This window comes from Streptopelia decaocto (genome assembly GCF_964273445.1).
Source record: "Streptopelia decaocto genome assembly, chromosome: 15".
NCBI classification, from domain to species: domain Eukaryota; kingdom Metazoa; phylum Chordata; class Aves; order Columbiformes; family Columbidae; genus Streptopelia; species Streptopelia decaocto.
Window position 1 is genome coordinate 11,247,072 of NC_138670.1, and position 16,358 is coordinate 11,263,429.

The 16,358-nt window shown below is 51.4% G+C and overlaps 1 protein-coding gene across 1 annotated transcript in view; it reads right to left on the bottom strand.

Moving 5' to 3' along the window:
- The window catches only part of TBX5 (T-box transcription factor 5), a 39,078-nt gene extending 24,734 nt beyond the window's left edge, over nt 1-14,344 (bottom strand). Inside the window, exons 1-6 of the mRNA XM_082066290.1 lie at nt 14,226-14,344; nt 11,628-11,803; nt 9,821-9,915; nt 7,046-7,165; nt 6,165-6,312; nt 3,856-4,008 (exon numbers count right to left, since the gene is read on the bottom strand). Of these exons, the coding sequence (XP_081922416.1) occupies nt 3,856-4,008; nt 6,165-6,312; nt 7,046-7,165; nt 9,821-9,915; nt 11,628-11,803; nt 14,226-14,244 (711 nt within the window). The 5' untranslated portion in view covers nt 14,245-14,344. The remainder of the gene's footprint in view (nt 1-3,855; nt 4,009-6,164; nt 6,313-7,045; nt 7,166-9,820; nt 9,916-11,627; nt 11,804-14,225) is intronic.
- Nucleotides 14,345-16,358: the final 2,014 nt, after the last annotated feature.

Consider the following 16,358-nt stretch of genomic DNA (forward strand, 5'->3'; position numbering starts at 1 on the left):
CAAGAACGGAGGATGGGAAGAGACAGACCTTGCAGAGGGTTGGGGAGGAGAAGGTGGTGGGTCAGGAGGTGGCACTGAGGCTGGAGAGAGATAAGATGTCTTTGCAGAGCTTGGGGACGCGGCTGGATCAAGGACCAAAAGGGGCCGGGAGCTTGGAACTGGCTGAACACCCTGTCCTAGGGTGGCAGGGACAAGCCTGAGGACAAAGGGGAGACAGGACTGGTTCAGACACAGGTTGTGAAGGACACAAGAGCTCTTGAAGGAAGACACCGATGAAAAGAAGACACATGGTCTCATCTTGTTTAACCCAACTATCTAAGGACACAGCAGATCAGTCTCCAGCCAGGCCCTTCACTGTTTCTCTGCATTGCTATGGTGAACGTAGCACTTCTGGGCACCTATAGCATCCCAATGGGAGCTAATGTTTCCTTAAAAGAATTTGGGCTACCAAGAATGTTAAAAAAATCAGCATAAAACTGGATATCCTGAGGGGGGGAAACCAATATAAAGCCCAAGTCCAGCTAACAGGGAAAGTAGGTTGTAAAAATTAATGAGAATAATTGTTGTGAATTCTTGCTTTTGAAAGAACCCTCATGAGGGCAGAACCTTAATTATTTCTGTCTATTAGGGTTCATTTCCTGGTCCTAAGCAGAGAGCTAGTACCTAATAAATACAAGCTAGTAACACAATGATTTAAGCTACAGCAAAATGGTACTTAACTGCAGGGGAAGTTAATATTTGGGAATCAACCTGATTGCAAGCACCCATTGTGTAAATGGCAAGGAAATGAAATGTGCATGTGACCTATTTTAACACCTCAATATTTCTGGGGTATTTTTTCACGGTTGCAGAGAGGGGGGAGGTGGTCGACCAAGCTGCTGACAACTGCAATGAAAACTTTACCAAAACCTTCTTCCTAGTTTAACCCTCCTTTTGGGGACCAGGGCTGGGGAGAGGGAGAGCCCAGTGTGTCTAAATATCTCTTCAGGCTGCCTAAAACATCAGGGGAAATAAGCACAAGCCCTACGTAGGGATTGCAGCTGTGCTATTGAAATAAATTGATGGATCTGAAATCACGTGAGTGTTCCTATAAGCTGTGTAAGCATAGACTCGGATGCATTTATGGGCAAGTTGTACAATTAATTTTGTAATATAATTCACCTATAACATAGTTCTTGAAACCCAAAACACATGCACATATGAATTTGTGTGTATATGTGTGTGTAAAATACGTGGGTTTATAAAAATTATTTGTGAAATATGTTGGTGTTTATAAATCGTGTGATCATGCAGATCAGAAAGTTTGCATGAAGGATGTGCTACAGGTGATGGGTGCAAGTGAGAGATGGCTCTAAGCAGGAAAAAACAGGCAGTGCAGCAACAACAAGATGTGGGGATGGACAGACAGAAACAGACAGACCCGGACTGGTGGGACTGCGATTGTTTACGGCAACAGGCAACACAGTCTGCATTGCAACATGAAAAGATATTTTGCTAAGCTACATCTCAGCTCTGAAAGCTGAACTCGAGCATCTGCCTGTGGAAAAGACCCTACTTGCCACCCCATGCAGCTGAAGAACGTTATTACCCCTTTGCACAACCAGCATCCGCCGCAGCATCAGCTGCTCCCGCCTCAGCCCCCGTATTATTCTCCATCTGCACTGGGGCAAGCTACAAATTTTATTCCCTTCCCTGGAGGGAGATGCCATTTAGGGTAGATCATTCCCTGGTTTATTTTTATGGCTCTATCTTTCTCAGTTGGGTCTTTATCTTGGGGCTACAGCCACTCTTTATTTCTTTCCCCCAACGGTTTGGTGCAGCAAGAGGAGGAATGCGTGTGTTTCGGGAGGGGGAGGGATGTAAGTGTATGTAAAATGTGTCGGGGGGTGTGTAAAAGATGTCGCGGTGTCTGCGTGCGGGTGCATGTGTCTGCTGGGATGCGAGCGCGTGTGTGTCTGTAGGGGTTCATGCGTTCGTCAGCGTGTCTGTTTTGACAGAGACGGATACGCAGATGTCATTCCTTATCAACCAGATGTTGTTGATTTACAATCAAATATTCCTGCTCCTCCTAATATGGCAGTTTTCCCAAACTACTGTACTTACATGTTTCTGCTTGGCTTTTGTTTTATTTGCATGATAACTTCCCCCCCTCCCCGCCCCCTATAAAGCAGCCCTATTTTTCTTCAAAGGAAAGCAGTTAAATTCAGGTCTGTGTTCTCATCGGGAAATGCATTTAAAGCGAGCAGTGTGTCCTGTTTTATTAACTCCCAGTTCTATTAATATTATATTCTTTCTCTGAATCCATCAAGCAGAAGTTAAACTTGATTTTATAGCATCCACAGCGGAGTTATAATTTAAGGCATAATTTGGCGAGGGCTCAATTTGGATTCAGTTTGCTTGTCCTGGTTGTGCCAACAGCTCCTATTTTAAAGGGCAGGGAAGTATTTTCTTTTCTCCCTAGTTACGGTGAAACACTCTTTCTTCTCCAGCCTCCCTCAGCTCTCTGTATCTCCCTTGCCAACTGAGTGACGAAGGAAACACAATCATTTCGCACAGGTTTAGGAGCTTCCTACTTACATCTCCAGGAAAGCATTCAGGATTTATCCGGGATGTTAAATGACGTTTCTCCCTTTGAAAAACAATTCTTTCACTCCATCAAGTGCAAAGGAGCCATCCTACCTGTCCAGAAGTACCAGTAACAGCTTGCAATAATTGCTTTCTATGCTATTTGGGGAGGGATTTTCCTTTTTTCCCCAGGAAGGAAAGTTGGCTTTTCGTGGGGCACTGCCCTGGAGATGGGCTATTGGGGTCTGCGGGCAGCAGTGAGTGAAAAGCATCACTTAAATACATCTGCTCAAACTACCCCAGCCCTGAGCCTTCCTCCAGCTCCTTCCTCGCTGGAAGCCCAAAAGCTGAGCAGAGGAAAGAGAGGGGGCCACAACCCCACGGCAGGGTCCCCCCATGTGGGCAAGGCAGACAGGGTGGCAGCGGGAATCCACACGTGTCCACCCAGCAGCATGTCAAGAAAACCTTATTTGATACATATATGAGGGTTTTTTTGGTTTGGGTTTGGGGTTTTTTTTGCTTTGTTTTGCTTGGGCGGGCAGGGAGCTGATTCCAAGCACAGAACCTCCCTTTCCTTCCAGGGCCTCCTCACTGCCAAACCCGCAGCCCCCTGCCGACCTCCCCACAGAGCCGGCCGGGCCAGGAGCCCCTTCCCCAAACAAAGGGTTATCAGCGCCCCGGCCGCAGAGGGGAGCGCCGGGCTCCCTTCTCCAGATTACGAGCCTTTGACCGATGAGGGGGGGAAAGAAGATAAAGCCAAACTTCCTTCGGTTGGTCGTCTCCTCTCTGAGCAAACCATCCTGTTTGAGCTAATTCCCCCTCGGCTCGCCCTAAACTTCGTCTTTAGACGTTTTGTCTGCATCGCCAGGAATAACAGAGGGGATGGAAAATGAAGAAGGGGGAGAAAAAAGAAGAAAAGAAGTAACGCGGGGGGGGATGAGAAGAAGGGGAAAAAAGAAGATGAGGAAAAGGAGAAAAAAGAAGAAGAGGAAAAGGAGAAAAGAAAAAAGAAGATGAGGAAAAGGAGAAGAAAAAGGGAGGAAAAGGAGGGGAAGAAAATGAAGGGAAGGAAGGAAAGAATAGAGGAAGACAGGAAGAAGGGACAAAGAAAAGATGGGAAAGAAGGGAAGGAAATAAGGGGAAAAGAGAAAGGGAAAGAAAAGAAGAAGGTGAAAAGAAGAGGAGGGAAGAAGGGGAAGGGGGAACCGAGACCCTTGGGAGGAGTAGTGGGGTGAAGACAGGAGAGAGGACCCAGTTTTTGCTGAGGGGGGGCCCAGTCCAGCCCCTCACCTTGTGGTTCTGGTAGGAGGTGACGGCAATGAAGGCGGTCTCCGGGAAGACATGGGTGCAGAAGGCGGTGTTCTTGGAGCCAAAGCCGTTGTTCTCGTCCGCTTTGACGATGTGGAGCCGGGGCTGGTACTTGTGCATGGAGTTCAGGATGATCTGGGCAAGGAGAAGAGAGGACATCTCATGGGAATGGAGGGGACACAGCACAGTGCAGCCCCACACACACAGCTACCCAGGGATGGGGAGAGGAGAAAGGACCTGCAGGTCCTCGCATCCCCTTCCCCAAAGTCTTCACCCTCTTCAGGGCTTCCCCAGAAGGGCTCATTTAGATGCTGGGGTTGGGGGACATATTTCTAAAGAAACTTCTCACCCTCCCACAACCAAGGAGCCCAGCACGGACAAGTGATGCTGTTAAAGGTGGCTCTTATCCTCTGCTCCCCCTTACCAGCCCTGGGCCCTGCTGTTGTGCCCCCCACCCCCCTAGAGGGGCCAGAGCTGTTCCCCCAACACATCTTGGCATCCTGAACCTGCTGCTGCTGGGGGTTCTCCACCTTCCCATGTCTCTAAAACCTCCCAGCTCACCACTACGATGCCCCGGGCATCTCAAGCCCCCGCTAGGAGGGCATAGAAGCAAGAAGGGGGAATGGAAGCGGAAGGCTGGAGGCATTTAGTATGTCCCCCCCGCCTCTCCCCGCAGAGGATGAGAGAGAAGGGTGGCGGGGTGGGGAGGGACGCGCTGTTTTCAAGATAAAAAGCGGTCCCTGCTCGGTACCGGGTTAATCTCGGGGGAAGACGCCGGGGGGGGCGGGTTCGGGGGGGCGGCGGGGGGCCGCTCGGTCACGATAATGACTGCCGGACCCTGGCGACAGCGAGACGCAGCGCGCCCCGCCGCCGCCTCCCCCGTCCCGGGGGTTTAAGCAAATTGCTTTGACATCCAGGAAAGTCGTAGACATCAACGGTGAACGATCTAATGGTTTTTAATTTCATTACAGCGACTCTAATTGAGAGACTCCTGGTGCAGCTCCTCCTCTGAAGTCCCCTCATTGTCCCCTCAGCGCCTTCGGGTTGTTTAGAGGGACTTTTCCCCAGAGCCGCCTGTTCGCAGCGGGGGACGCCTGGGCCAGTCCCCCCGGGGCCGGATCCCCCCTCCATCCCTCCCAGGAACTGCTCCCCAAAACCACCCCGGGGGGCAGGACAGGACCTCCCGGCTGCGCTACTGCGGGGTCCCCACTGTCCCCTCCCTGATCCCTAGAAAGCAGCGCTTGCCAACTGTTTTGCCATCAGCTAAACGTAAAATTAAAATAAAATGTTTTAAAAGGAAAAAAGTAAATCACACACACCCCCCGCCCCCAGCTGGAGGAGCGCCCGTAAAAAGATGCTCAGCATTGTGGTGGGCTGGGGGCTCGTCTGGCCGCTCTGACCTGCAGTTTCCCCCCCTACTCCCCGCTTCTTAGTGACCACGTGGTCACGGATTTAATAGCACAAGATTTATCATTAAAAAGCGAAGAAAAAAAACTTGGGAAAAAAAAAAAAAGAAACTGAAGTGTTGAAATGAGACTGGAGAAAAATACGCTCTTGGAAAGGGATGGCGGGTTCTGGATTCGAATAGCCGATTAAGTAATTATATATATATTTTTATAGATATATATATTATTCATACATGCACATATATATTTGCTCGCATCTTTGGAGGCCTTCGAAGGAGGGCTGGTTCTGGCTGCAGAATTCACACAAGCTTTCTCGGCCCCACGAGTATAGCAAAGACTTTTTATGTCCAAAAAGCTCTAGGGGGATTTCAAATTTTTTATTGTCTTTAATTATTGTTGCCTTTTTTTTTCCCTCTCCTGGACTGAGGTATCCACATGGTTTTAGGTCCTATTTCCTCAAATAATTATGCCTGATTGATTTTACCTGTTAGCCAAATTCACGGAGGCAGGGAACAGATTTTAACGCTCCAAGACTCCCCATGAGGTTAAAACTGGGCAGCTAAATACTCAATTAATCTGGGAGAGTTTCGCCCACTCGCGGACTCCAGTCCCCGGGGATCTGTAATCAATTCCCACTCGGTGCTGCTAAATAACCCACTTTTAAGGCTTATGCTTCCATTTTGTGTGGGGTGGTCCTCCTTAGGAGTTCATCCCACCCTCTCAGGGAAGAAAATAACACCCCACCAACACAGGGGATTTGGGGATGGGTGACATTGCCATGACCTTGGTGGCGTTGGCAGCAGTGGGAGATGCCCGTGAACACGCGTGGGGCTCCTGGCAGCACCTCCGCCGGTGCCGTGTCCTCCTCCCACCCCCGGTACTTACATGTCCGAAGGGGTCGAGGTGGTTGTTGGTGAGTTTCAGCTTCTGGAAGGAAACCAGCTGCCTCATCCAGTGGGCGCCGGTGGCCGGGGAGTCGGGGTGCACGTACAGCCGCCCGGGCATGGCCGGTTCTGCCTTTCCCGTCACCGACCTGCGTGGGGACAGGAACACTGAGCTCCGGGCGGTGGGGACCCTCCCGTGTGCTCCTGCCCCCCATCCATCCATCGCGGGGGGACCCTCCCGTGGGCTCCTGCCCCCTATCCATCCATCCGTCCATCCATCCATCCATCCATCCATCCATCCATCCCCAGCCTGGGGTCCCTCCTGGTCCGGCAGCCCGTCCGCGGCGGCAGCGCGATGCCGGCGGTCACGCCGCGCTTGGGGAGAAAAAGGCATTTACAAATACTTCTCGGGGAATTAATTGAGCTCGTTGGCGCCTTTCCCGTCGGAGATGGCTCTCGCTGTTTTCCCTGTTTAACCCCAAACTTCCCACCCCTCCCTAATTCCCGGCACCCAAGCCAAGAGCAAAGGATGGACCGTGGACAAATCCTTAAAGATTTTCCTGCCCGGAGATATTCCCTTCCTTAATATAATTAAACCAGCGGTTCCACGATAGCAAACAATCTCATCGTCAAACAGCATTACAGTTATCGTTAGCTAACTGCGACGGACTTTTTCTCTTTTTAATAAATTTCTCTCCCAAGCACCCTGGGAGCATCCCGAGAGGCTCAGGTGGAGCCCAACATCTCTCCTTTGCAGGATAAAAAAAGCAAGATGAGCCGCTGATTCCGAGGTATCTCCCAACCTGTGCTGCCCAGGTTTGGCTAACCCAGAAAACCCACCACAGAGCTCCCCTCCGTCCCCTTTCCCCCACGCGTGCATACCATTTATTATCTGCAAATTTGTATCTGTGGTCATCCGCTGGTACAATATCCATCAACAGTATGTACTTAGTTTTTGGATTAAGTCCAGTGACCTTCACTTTGTAACTGGGGAACATACGCCTATCAAAAATATTAAAATAAAGTGCATTAGTACAAAAGCAAAGAAGGGAAAGTTTTCCAAAGTGGTTTCGTGTGTTTGCGAGGAAGAGACAGGGGGATGAGGGGAAGTCATTTAACAAAAGGGCAACGCCACAGTCTCAGCTGGACCTTCCGAAAGGCTCGGGCAGAGGATGGGTGCACGCTTCCCCTGGGGTGGGGGAGATGTTTCGGTGTCCCTGGGTACCGCTCGGGGTCCCAGCTGAGGGGATACAGGTGATTTATTGAGGCAGAATCCTAATTACAAGGCTGGCGGGTTTATTCATTCACCTACTCGTATGCCTGCACGTCTATTCGTATTTTTCTTAATTATTTGTTCTGCCAAGATTTTGACTCTCCCTTCTTTGAACAAATCTGGTCGTGAGAGCTTTTGGAAGCAAGTTACTTCCCTCTATACATAAACCGCTGGAACAGGGGATGCGATTCGAGGAAAAAAAAAAAGTTTAAAAGTAAATATCTATATTTAAAATACATCTATTTTAACCTCCGTTATGTGTATCAACGGTTCTATGTGCAGATATGAAAAAAACCAAACCTACACGCACTCAGGTGTGACACCAGATCCGTGTCCAGCCTTATGCACATACAGAGACATCAGCAAGCACACCTGACAAATACTTGGAAACACTCGGATATACACTGAAGACAGGGGCTTTTCGAAATATTTTCCATTACTGCAAGGCAGGGACTTAAAACACCGATGTTATTTTAGTTTGAGCTTTCCAAATATTTAAAAATAAAGCAGATGAAAATGTATCCCTGGACTTAAAACACGCATAAACAAGAACCCCACACCTCTAAAAATACTGCGCTCTTTTCCGAGGCTCGGGCGCTTATCTCTGCGATAGGGCATCTGGGCTGGGGTTTAATTCAGTTGTAAGAAGTTGGAGGGGGGAAGAAAAGCTACCAACGAAGAAAGACAGGATTTAGCTCAAAAGATTCAAGGGAGAATAAACCAAATTGCACCTGAAGAATGATCTATAACTCCATCGAAAGCACCTGACCAGCAAGAACACCAACGTCAACAATAAACATGGGGAATTATATAAATAAGGAAACCTCTCCCGCATCTCGCCTAAAGCCCCTGCACTGTAAATGTCTGGTTTATTGCTTTCCAGATGAGATTTCTGTCCACTACGATATTTGTTTGAAATTTCTGCAAGGTGGTTCATGTCTCCCTCCGTGTGCTGCTCTTTTTTTGCCTTCTGTGAACTCAGTTTTTTCGGGAGGTTCCACCGCTCTCCCAGCCCCGAACGGGGCCGGGGGTCAGCAGAACCCCGACCCCCACCATCTCCCCCCCGCCTCCTTTTTGTACCACGTCCCCTTGGACACAAACAAGACCCTTCTTTAATACCGATTTTTCCAGCAGCACCGAGATGCAAGGGGAAGGCGAGCCGTGAGACATATCTATTCGCTAAAACTTTATACAACCAGCTCCAATTTTTTTTCCCCTCCCTCTTCAGGCAAATTTTGGAAGACCACAACAAATACCAGATGACAGAGCAAAATGAAAGTTCGCCTCCGCGTTGTTTAGTGTGTCCTTGCAATCTAAAACTACTACTATTTCCATACGTGGAGGGTATTTTTTTCCACCCATTCCTCCGATTATTTTAATTTAAAATCACAAAGAAAAAAGCCATTGTCGGGCTGCCCCCAGTTTACTTATGCGACTGGAGAGACTATTTCACTGGGTCTCGGTGGCTTAGGCACTTTTCAATTAAACAGCCCTCCAACACATCAATATTAAGAATGTTAAATCGCCTCGAACGCACTTAAATACCCACTCGTACACGTATAAATATATATGGATCAGGTTTACTAAGTCAGTCATGGAATTGATTAGGCGCAGTCCCAATAAAGTTGGGTTTGCAAGGCTGTATATTTTTCTCCACACCCACGCAGACAAATACACACATATAGAAATGTGTATCTGGACGCAGTTAAATCCGGATGCTATTTATTTGCGGACACGTCTATCTATGCATCTAAACAGCTTTGCTATCAGTATATAAACAGTAGCTTAAGACCACATATACTTTTAAACGGGGTGGGCGTGGGTGTTCTGAATACATTCTCCTCAGTGCGCGCATAATAAATAAGAAACTTCTGTAAACAGCGTAGGGCGTTGCAAAATCGCAGAAGAGACGAGCTGCTGCTTTAATTAAAAATAATAATAACACCACTAACGAAATCGCCCAGCGAGCTGCTCTAAACAAGGTTCGCTTTTGGCCAAGTGGTTGCAAGTCGCGTTCGCCTGGAAAGCTTCCAAAGGCCTGAAATTGGGTTTAACGATCCAACTGTTCTGGTTAAGAAAGAAGCCAGAAGAAACAATTTCTTCTGCCTGTATCCTCGCAGGGAGGGTTCTCCGCACGGCCGCCCCCGGCTCTGCGGGCGCTGCCGGGGCCGCGGCACATCCGCGCACGGGGGGGTGGATCTCACCCACGAGAGACGCGACCGTACCAGTATCAGGAACCCGCACCCCCACCCACGCGGCTCTGCGAACACGCGTGTGTCTCCCTCCCTGCCCCCATAAGCAATTCCCGCCCGCAAACCCGCACAAACGACACGAGATTCAGCCACGCATGGGGAGGCAGCCCGCCCTCGCCCCGCATCCCTTACCTCCCGGCCTTTGTTATGATCATCTCCGTCCCCACTTCGTGAAATTTCAGCCACAGCTCCCGCTCGTGCAAAAACACTTTGATCCCCTCCATGCCCTGCGTGGGAGGAAGGCACAAGCCGTCAGACCCAAGCGCTGCGGGGAGAACCGCGCTGGGAGCAGCCGAGGAGGGGGCGGCGGGGCCCCGCATGGCCCCAGCGGGAAACTCGGGGGGAAAAAGGCCGGGTGATGGAAGCCGGAGCTCGGGGTGTTCCCGGGAAAATCCGGCCCCAAAGCCGGGGAGAACGGGATTTCAGGCCGCAGCACGGTGATGCTGGTCAAGGGGGGCGGGCTGGGGCAGGAGGCAGGATCCTGCGGGCCTCAGTGCTCCCGGGGAGGGGAAGAAAAGGACGTGGAGCACCCGGAGCCGGCTCCAGCCCGCATCCTCCCAGCCCAGCCGCCGCTGGGAGCGATACCCCAGCGCTTCGGCCCAGCTGCTCTCAAGAACCAGCCGGAGGAGATTTACACCCCTCCGATGAGTAATTTACACCCGCAGGTTCCGCTTCTCTAGGCTGGAGTGGTGTGCGGCGGCAGCTCTGCTCCCCCTACCCCCTCTTTTTTCCTTTTTTCACCCCCACAAAGGCCGCTCGCAGCGGGGCCCGGCGAGTCCCATGCTTTGTCACCGCAGATGCCACCGAGGGGACAATATACCCCCCCACCATGGGATGGGAGGTACAGTGGATCCCCTTCCTAAGCCAAGCACATATTGCCCGCTCTCAAAATAAAGCCGAAGCGCCTCGCCAAACGCTTCGGGGGTCGGTTGCCATATGCACACGGTGGGTCCGAGCCTCAGGCTGGGCAGGGCAAGCCCGGGACCGGTGTCCGTACCCCCGTGAGCAGCATCCGCAACGGGAGGAGGTTCCCCCCGAGGATTTACCTGCCAGGGGACAAGTGGAGCTCTGCGGAGGGGCTCCGCAGCCGCGGAAGGCGAGGCCATCTCGGTAGAAAAGCCCCGTTCGCCCCGACCCGGCTGGGGCCGAGCACCGGGGGACAGGTCCCAGTACCGCTCGGGCCGGGCGGGGACGGAGAAGCCAAGGGGTGGCCCGGCCCGTTCTGCCCCGGCCTGCTCTGCTGTGCTCTGCCCTGCCGGGAGCTGCGGCCGGTGGGTCTCCCGTGGGAGCCCACGCGTGTCCCGGGGGGTAAAGGCTGATGGAGGATGTGAGGGGGACCCGGGGATGTGCCTGGCTCCGGGGTGCCCACGCGTGACACCCCCTGCCCGCCCTCAGGGCCCATTGCGTGGGTGCGGGCAGACCTAAGTGTGGCTGTATCTGCGTGGGCATGTGTACGCCCCGTTGTACAAGGAGTCCCCATATATATATGTTTATATCATATACAAATATGCACGGACACAGCGAACACATACGCGCAAACGCAGCTGTCTGTGTGTGTGCTTGCGTGTGCATTTGTACGCTCACGCGTGGACGGCTGTGGGTGCACATCTCCATGAGTGCACATCTCCATGAGCGGATGCCTCTCTCCAATATTTTGGGTGCTTTTCTGTGCCTGTTCCCTCCACGCGCCCCAATATTCACGCGTGAACTTCCCCGCAGGTTCAGCGCTCGAATGCGACCCCAAATAACACTAAGGCAGGATGAGGCCCACGGCTCTGACAATCAGGTGAGATTTTTCGCTCTCCTGGGGCCTAAAACGAGTCATCACCGCCCAGAGCTGGAGCAGCCACTCAGCTGAGCTGATATTTGTGGCAAAAAACGCAGAGAAAAGGGAAAAATAAAGAGCGAGGGGGAGAGGAGGAGGAGCGGAGGTCCTTACCTGCTGGGTGAAGGCTGCTTGGGGCGAGGTGGGGGACTTGCTGGTGGCCCCCAGCTGAGTGTCCTGCTTGGCTTCAGCCTGGTGCTCTTTGGCCTCCGAATCAGCCGGCGTGGTCGGGAGCCCAAAGCCTTCCTCGCTATCCGCCATGTTACGAGCTTCCTTCGCTGAATCCCCCACTGCAGGCACACATCGAGGAGAGAGCAGAGATAAGAGACGCATAAGTCAATGCTGACGTTTAATAATATATATATATATGTATATATATATGCAAAGGGGACCGAGCCGGAGCGCTAGGCAGGGCTGCCCAACAAACCCGCGCTGCCCCACAACTCACTTCCAGCTGCCCGGGGAGGGAACAAGGCCCTTTAACTTTGGAAGAGGGAGAAATAAAGACTTTTATTTATTATCGCAGCCCGCAAGGGATGATAGGATTTGGGGGAGGCGGGGGGGAGAGGGAGGGGAGGAGGGAGGCGGTATTATTAAATGCATCTTTTGGAAAAGGTAAACAGCGTATTTTAGGTCTGTCTGGAGGGATACGGGGAGTAAGACACTGGGGGGCTGCGGACCGGCCAACTCATCACACAAGTGATTTGTGGAGGTCGAGGATCCAGGGTGGAAAGGGGGGCAAAGCCTCCCCCCGAGCCTTGAACACTCTCAATTCCCCCGGGCTCGCTGCCGTCGAGGGGGCTTAAACCCCCCACTTTCCTCCCAGGAAAGTGGGAGCTTTCACTCCATTCCTGTTTCCACCAGGCAAATGCCACCGACACGCAAGGGCCCTCATACAACCCCCTTTTCAAAGAAAATTCCACTTCTCGCACCCTTAAGAAAAAAAATCAATTTCTGCCCCCACCGCGGACAGTTGCAAGTAAAGCAAAGGATGGACGAGATAGTTAAAATATAAAAGTGCGAATAAATCAATCGGTCGAGACGCTGTGCAAGGTAACGCGCACCCGGGCTGGTGAACGGGGGATGGAATTGGAGCTGAAGTGAGCTAAACAATAACATTTAGAGTAAAACTGCACGAGAAGAGAAAGCGAGCTTGAAAAATACACAATTCACATCTGATGAGAGTAACCCGGCGAGTTTTAAGGGCAGTATTTTGACATTGCTTTAAAGGCTCTATCAGGAATGGTAAAACTTTCAAAGCAGGCAAAAAAATTAAAAAGATAAAAGCAATAGAATTATCTGCTAGGTTTTTGTTCTGAAGTTTAGAGTTTTAGTAGCTTTTAAAAAATATCTCTTGCATGTTTCAAAGAAGGGGATTCATTTTTGAAAGGCCAACTATATGGAGGCAACATTGGGTTTAAGTACATGAGAATGTTGTGAAATGAGTTCTCCATGCAACAATATTTAAAAGCCCTTTAAAAAAAACCAATAAAATAAGAAGATTAAAAAAGGCAATTTTCCTTTAAACACAGAGGAAAATTGGGAGTGGAAAGGAAGGGGGAGAAAATTATCTTCTCTGCTAGTGGTGAGTAATATATACTTATACGTATATATAATTTAAAAGGACAAAAAGCGAAGAGACTCCAGATCCACACCTCTAGAGGTAAAGATCACGTACAGAAACGGGCCGTGCCCCCTCCCTCCCTTCCCAAACGCCCCTTTCCCACCGCACACCAGCCAAGAGCCCGGCAGTGAGAGGCTGAAGGGCAAAGCAAAACCGCTACGAGCGCGGAAAGTGCGCGGAGGGGAGCGGGCCCAGGGGCGTGCGGGAGCCAGTGCCCCGGGCCCGGCCCGCGGGGGCAGAGCCGCAGCTCCGGGGACCATTTAAGGCTTTTCTCTTCCCCTCCTCCTTCCCCCCCACCCCGTACTGTTAGTTGAGTTTTTTTGGTTTTGTTTGTTTGTTGTTTTTTTTTCCTTGGGAAGTGCCGGTTATCCACTTTTTGATCGATTTCCCTCCATCTTGGAGTGATTATTGCCCCTTGAGCTGGCAAAGTTACGGGGGGAAGGCAAGGCGCGGGGGGGCGAGATATAAAGCATATTTATTAAAACAAAGAGGGACCCAGCTACGGCAGCACACATCAGCCCGGCCCCAGCAAGCCTCCCCGATGCTCTCCGCGTCCAGACATAATGAACCAGATATAAAAATAATAATAATAATAATAATAATAATAATAAAAAGGAGGTGGTAACGGCAAAAAAAAATAACCCAACAACTACGAGCAATTGGTCATCCGTGGCTTCTAATTTTTTTTCCCCTTTAAAGAGCTGCTGAGAAGAAATGGAGCTTGACAGAACCAGGCCGCGGTGGCTGTATGAAAAATGCATCTTGCCTTGCTAAAGTAGCACCAAGTGGGTTTGCGAAAGGGAGGGGAAAAATAAAAGGTGAGGGGAAGAAAAAAATAAGCCACCCTCTGCTTTTGTTCCAGCTTCGCCCCGGCCCCCCCAGCCCCACACACGGCCGCGGGAGCCCTGGGGAGAACAGACCCCCCCACACTTTCCCTGCACCCCGTGTCTCCCGAGGCCTCGCAGCTCCTCAGCAAAGACAATTTGTGTCTCACAATGCCCCCAGCCAGCCACTTTCGCTCTCCCTCGGTCACACACACACAGATTACAGACACCGACGGACATACATGGCAATGGAAGAGCTGTTACCTTGCTTGTTGAATTCCATGCAATCAATGCATCTCCATCTATATAAAGTATGTGTATATTTTCCCCCTTTGCAATGGAAATTACAATGGGATCAGGCTTCTCGTGTGCATATTTCCTTTTATTTATTTATTTGCGGATCAGCATGTGAAAACCCAGCCTGGAAGAAAAAAAATCTATCCAATGCAAGCCTGCTTGCCTGCTTCTCTCTCTCTCTGCTCTCTCCAAACACTTCCAGGTTGTCAGACGCACTAGAAAGGATCCTGAGACCAAGATAAAGCCCCCACCCCCACCCCTTCCTCAGCCTGATCTGGAAGATACAGATTCCTCACCCCGTACTCTTTCTACTCCTCACCTAGAAAAAAATAAAATAAAAAAATAAGAATGGTAATAAAAAAGGAGAGGAGGAAAGAGCGGAAAAAAAGAAAACAGCACCCCCTTGGAGGAAAAAAAGAAAAAAAAAAGGAAAAAAAAAAAGTTTCGTGCGGGCCGGCAGCCGCCGCTCCTCCGGGCAGGTTCGCGGCGCTGCCGCCCTGGCTGCGCGGAGCCGTGCGCGGAGCGGAGCGCGGAGGTGACGTGGGTTCGTCCAGCTCCGTTCCCCAAGTGCCGGGACCCACTGCCCAACCAGCTGGGATCCTGCTCCGGAGAGACTCACTCTCACACAGCCCTCCCTCCCGCCCCCTCCCCCCCAAACCTCCTTTTCCAGCCTATTTTTCTGGCCGGCAAACAAGAACAAGGCACAAAGACAATCATCAAACTCCCCAGCAACCCTCCCCCTCTCCCTTACCTCCTTCCCCGCTCCCTCCCTCCCTCCTCCATCCATCTCTCCCAACCAAAGAGAAAATTCAGCGCCTGGGAATATCCCCCCACCCCTCCCCTCCCTCACCCCTTTAAATAAATCGCTGGCTCCGCTAACCTCGCACCACCCCCGGCTCCGCCACCCCCCCGGCTCTCAAAGAGCAGCCTAGACGTGTGGATTTAGACCCAGCTCTATATTTGCTAGTGCTCACAGAGGCCTTTTGTTGAGGGGGTGGGAGGGGATCCCCCCCAAATGGACTCGCTTAATGGGCAAAAGCTAGAGGCGTGAGGGGAAATATGAAACGCGGCGGAGTGGGACTGAAACCCAGGGATCGAGGAGCCCAGGGTGTGTGCGTGGGGTTGTGGCCCTTGTCCCCGCTTCTAGAAGCAGCCAGGAACCTTTCTCTGCCCCTTCCCCATCCTCTTCCTCGCTGCCCGGCCGCCCCGTGGCCCCGCCGCCTCGGCCCGAGGGCCGCAGCCCCCGGAGCAATTTGCCGTCCTCAAATAATCAAACCGTCAGCGAGGAGCGGGGATGTGGGTTTATCTGCATCTTCCTTCGCTCCCTCTTGCTCCCTTTTTTTTTAATGTATTATTTGGAGGGTAAAGTTGAATAGGTCAGCGCAGGGTAAACAGCCTCCCTGTCGCATTCTGCAGGCTGAAGAGAACCAGATTGGCGAGGCGGATTTTTGATAAGACTCGGAATAAATGGCATGGTTTAGATCTGCTCTGCCCATCCTCCTCCTCCTCCTGCCCCCACTCTCTTCTCGTCAGTGTATTCCGTTGTGTGTCCGTCCCCCCCCCCCCAAAAAAAAAAAGACAGAAAATCCTTCACTCTTTTCTGCCTTTCGGTCGTTCCCTTTATACATTTCGCGGAAGTTTTCAGCAAATTCCACCCTGACTCTCAGCTCTCGCAGGGCGCGATAGCACCGGAGCCCCCTCAAAGTTTGAGGTGAGGAAGCGAAAAGTCTGGGGGTGAGCGGCTATTGTGGGGGGTGGGTGCATGTGTGGGTGTAGTTTGGCATCTCTCAAACCCTCTCCATGTGCACGCCAGTTCAAACAGCTACTTGAGAAGAAACAGCCAACAGTAAACGGTTGCAAATAAGAATAATAAAATAACTGCACTTGTAGCTACAAGGAATAAGCCAGAGAACGCTACTTAAACAAACAGAACAAAGCTTGTCCCATATTTCATTATTTTTAGAGGGGAAAGGAGCCGTGGAGCCCTTCCAAACACAAACAAACGAGCGAGCGAGCAAACCGAACGATTCTTCCCCCGCGGGGAGGGCGGCGGGAGCAGCCCCGGCTCCGGCCTTGGGGCGAGCGGGCACCGTGCGGCTT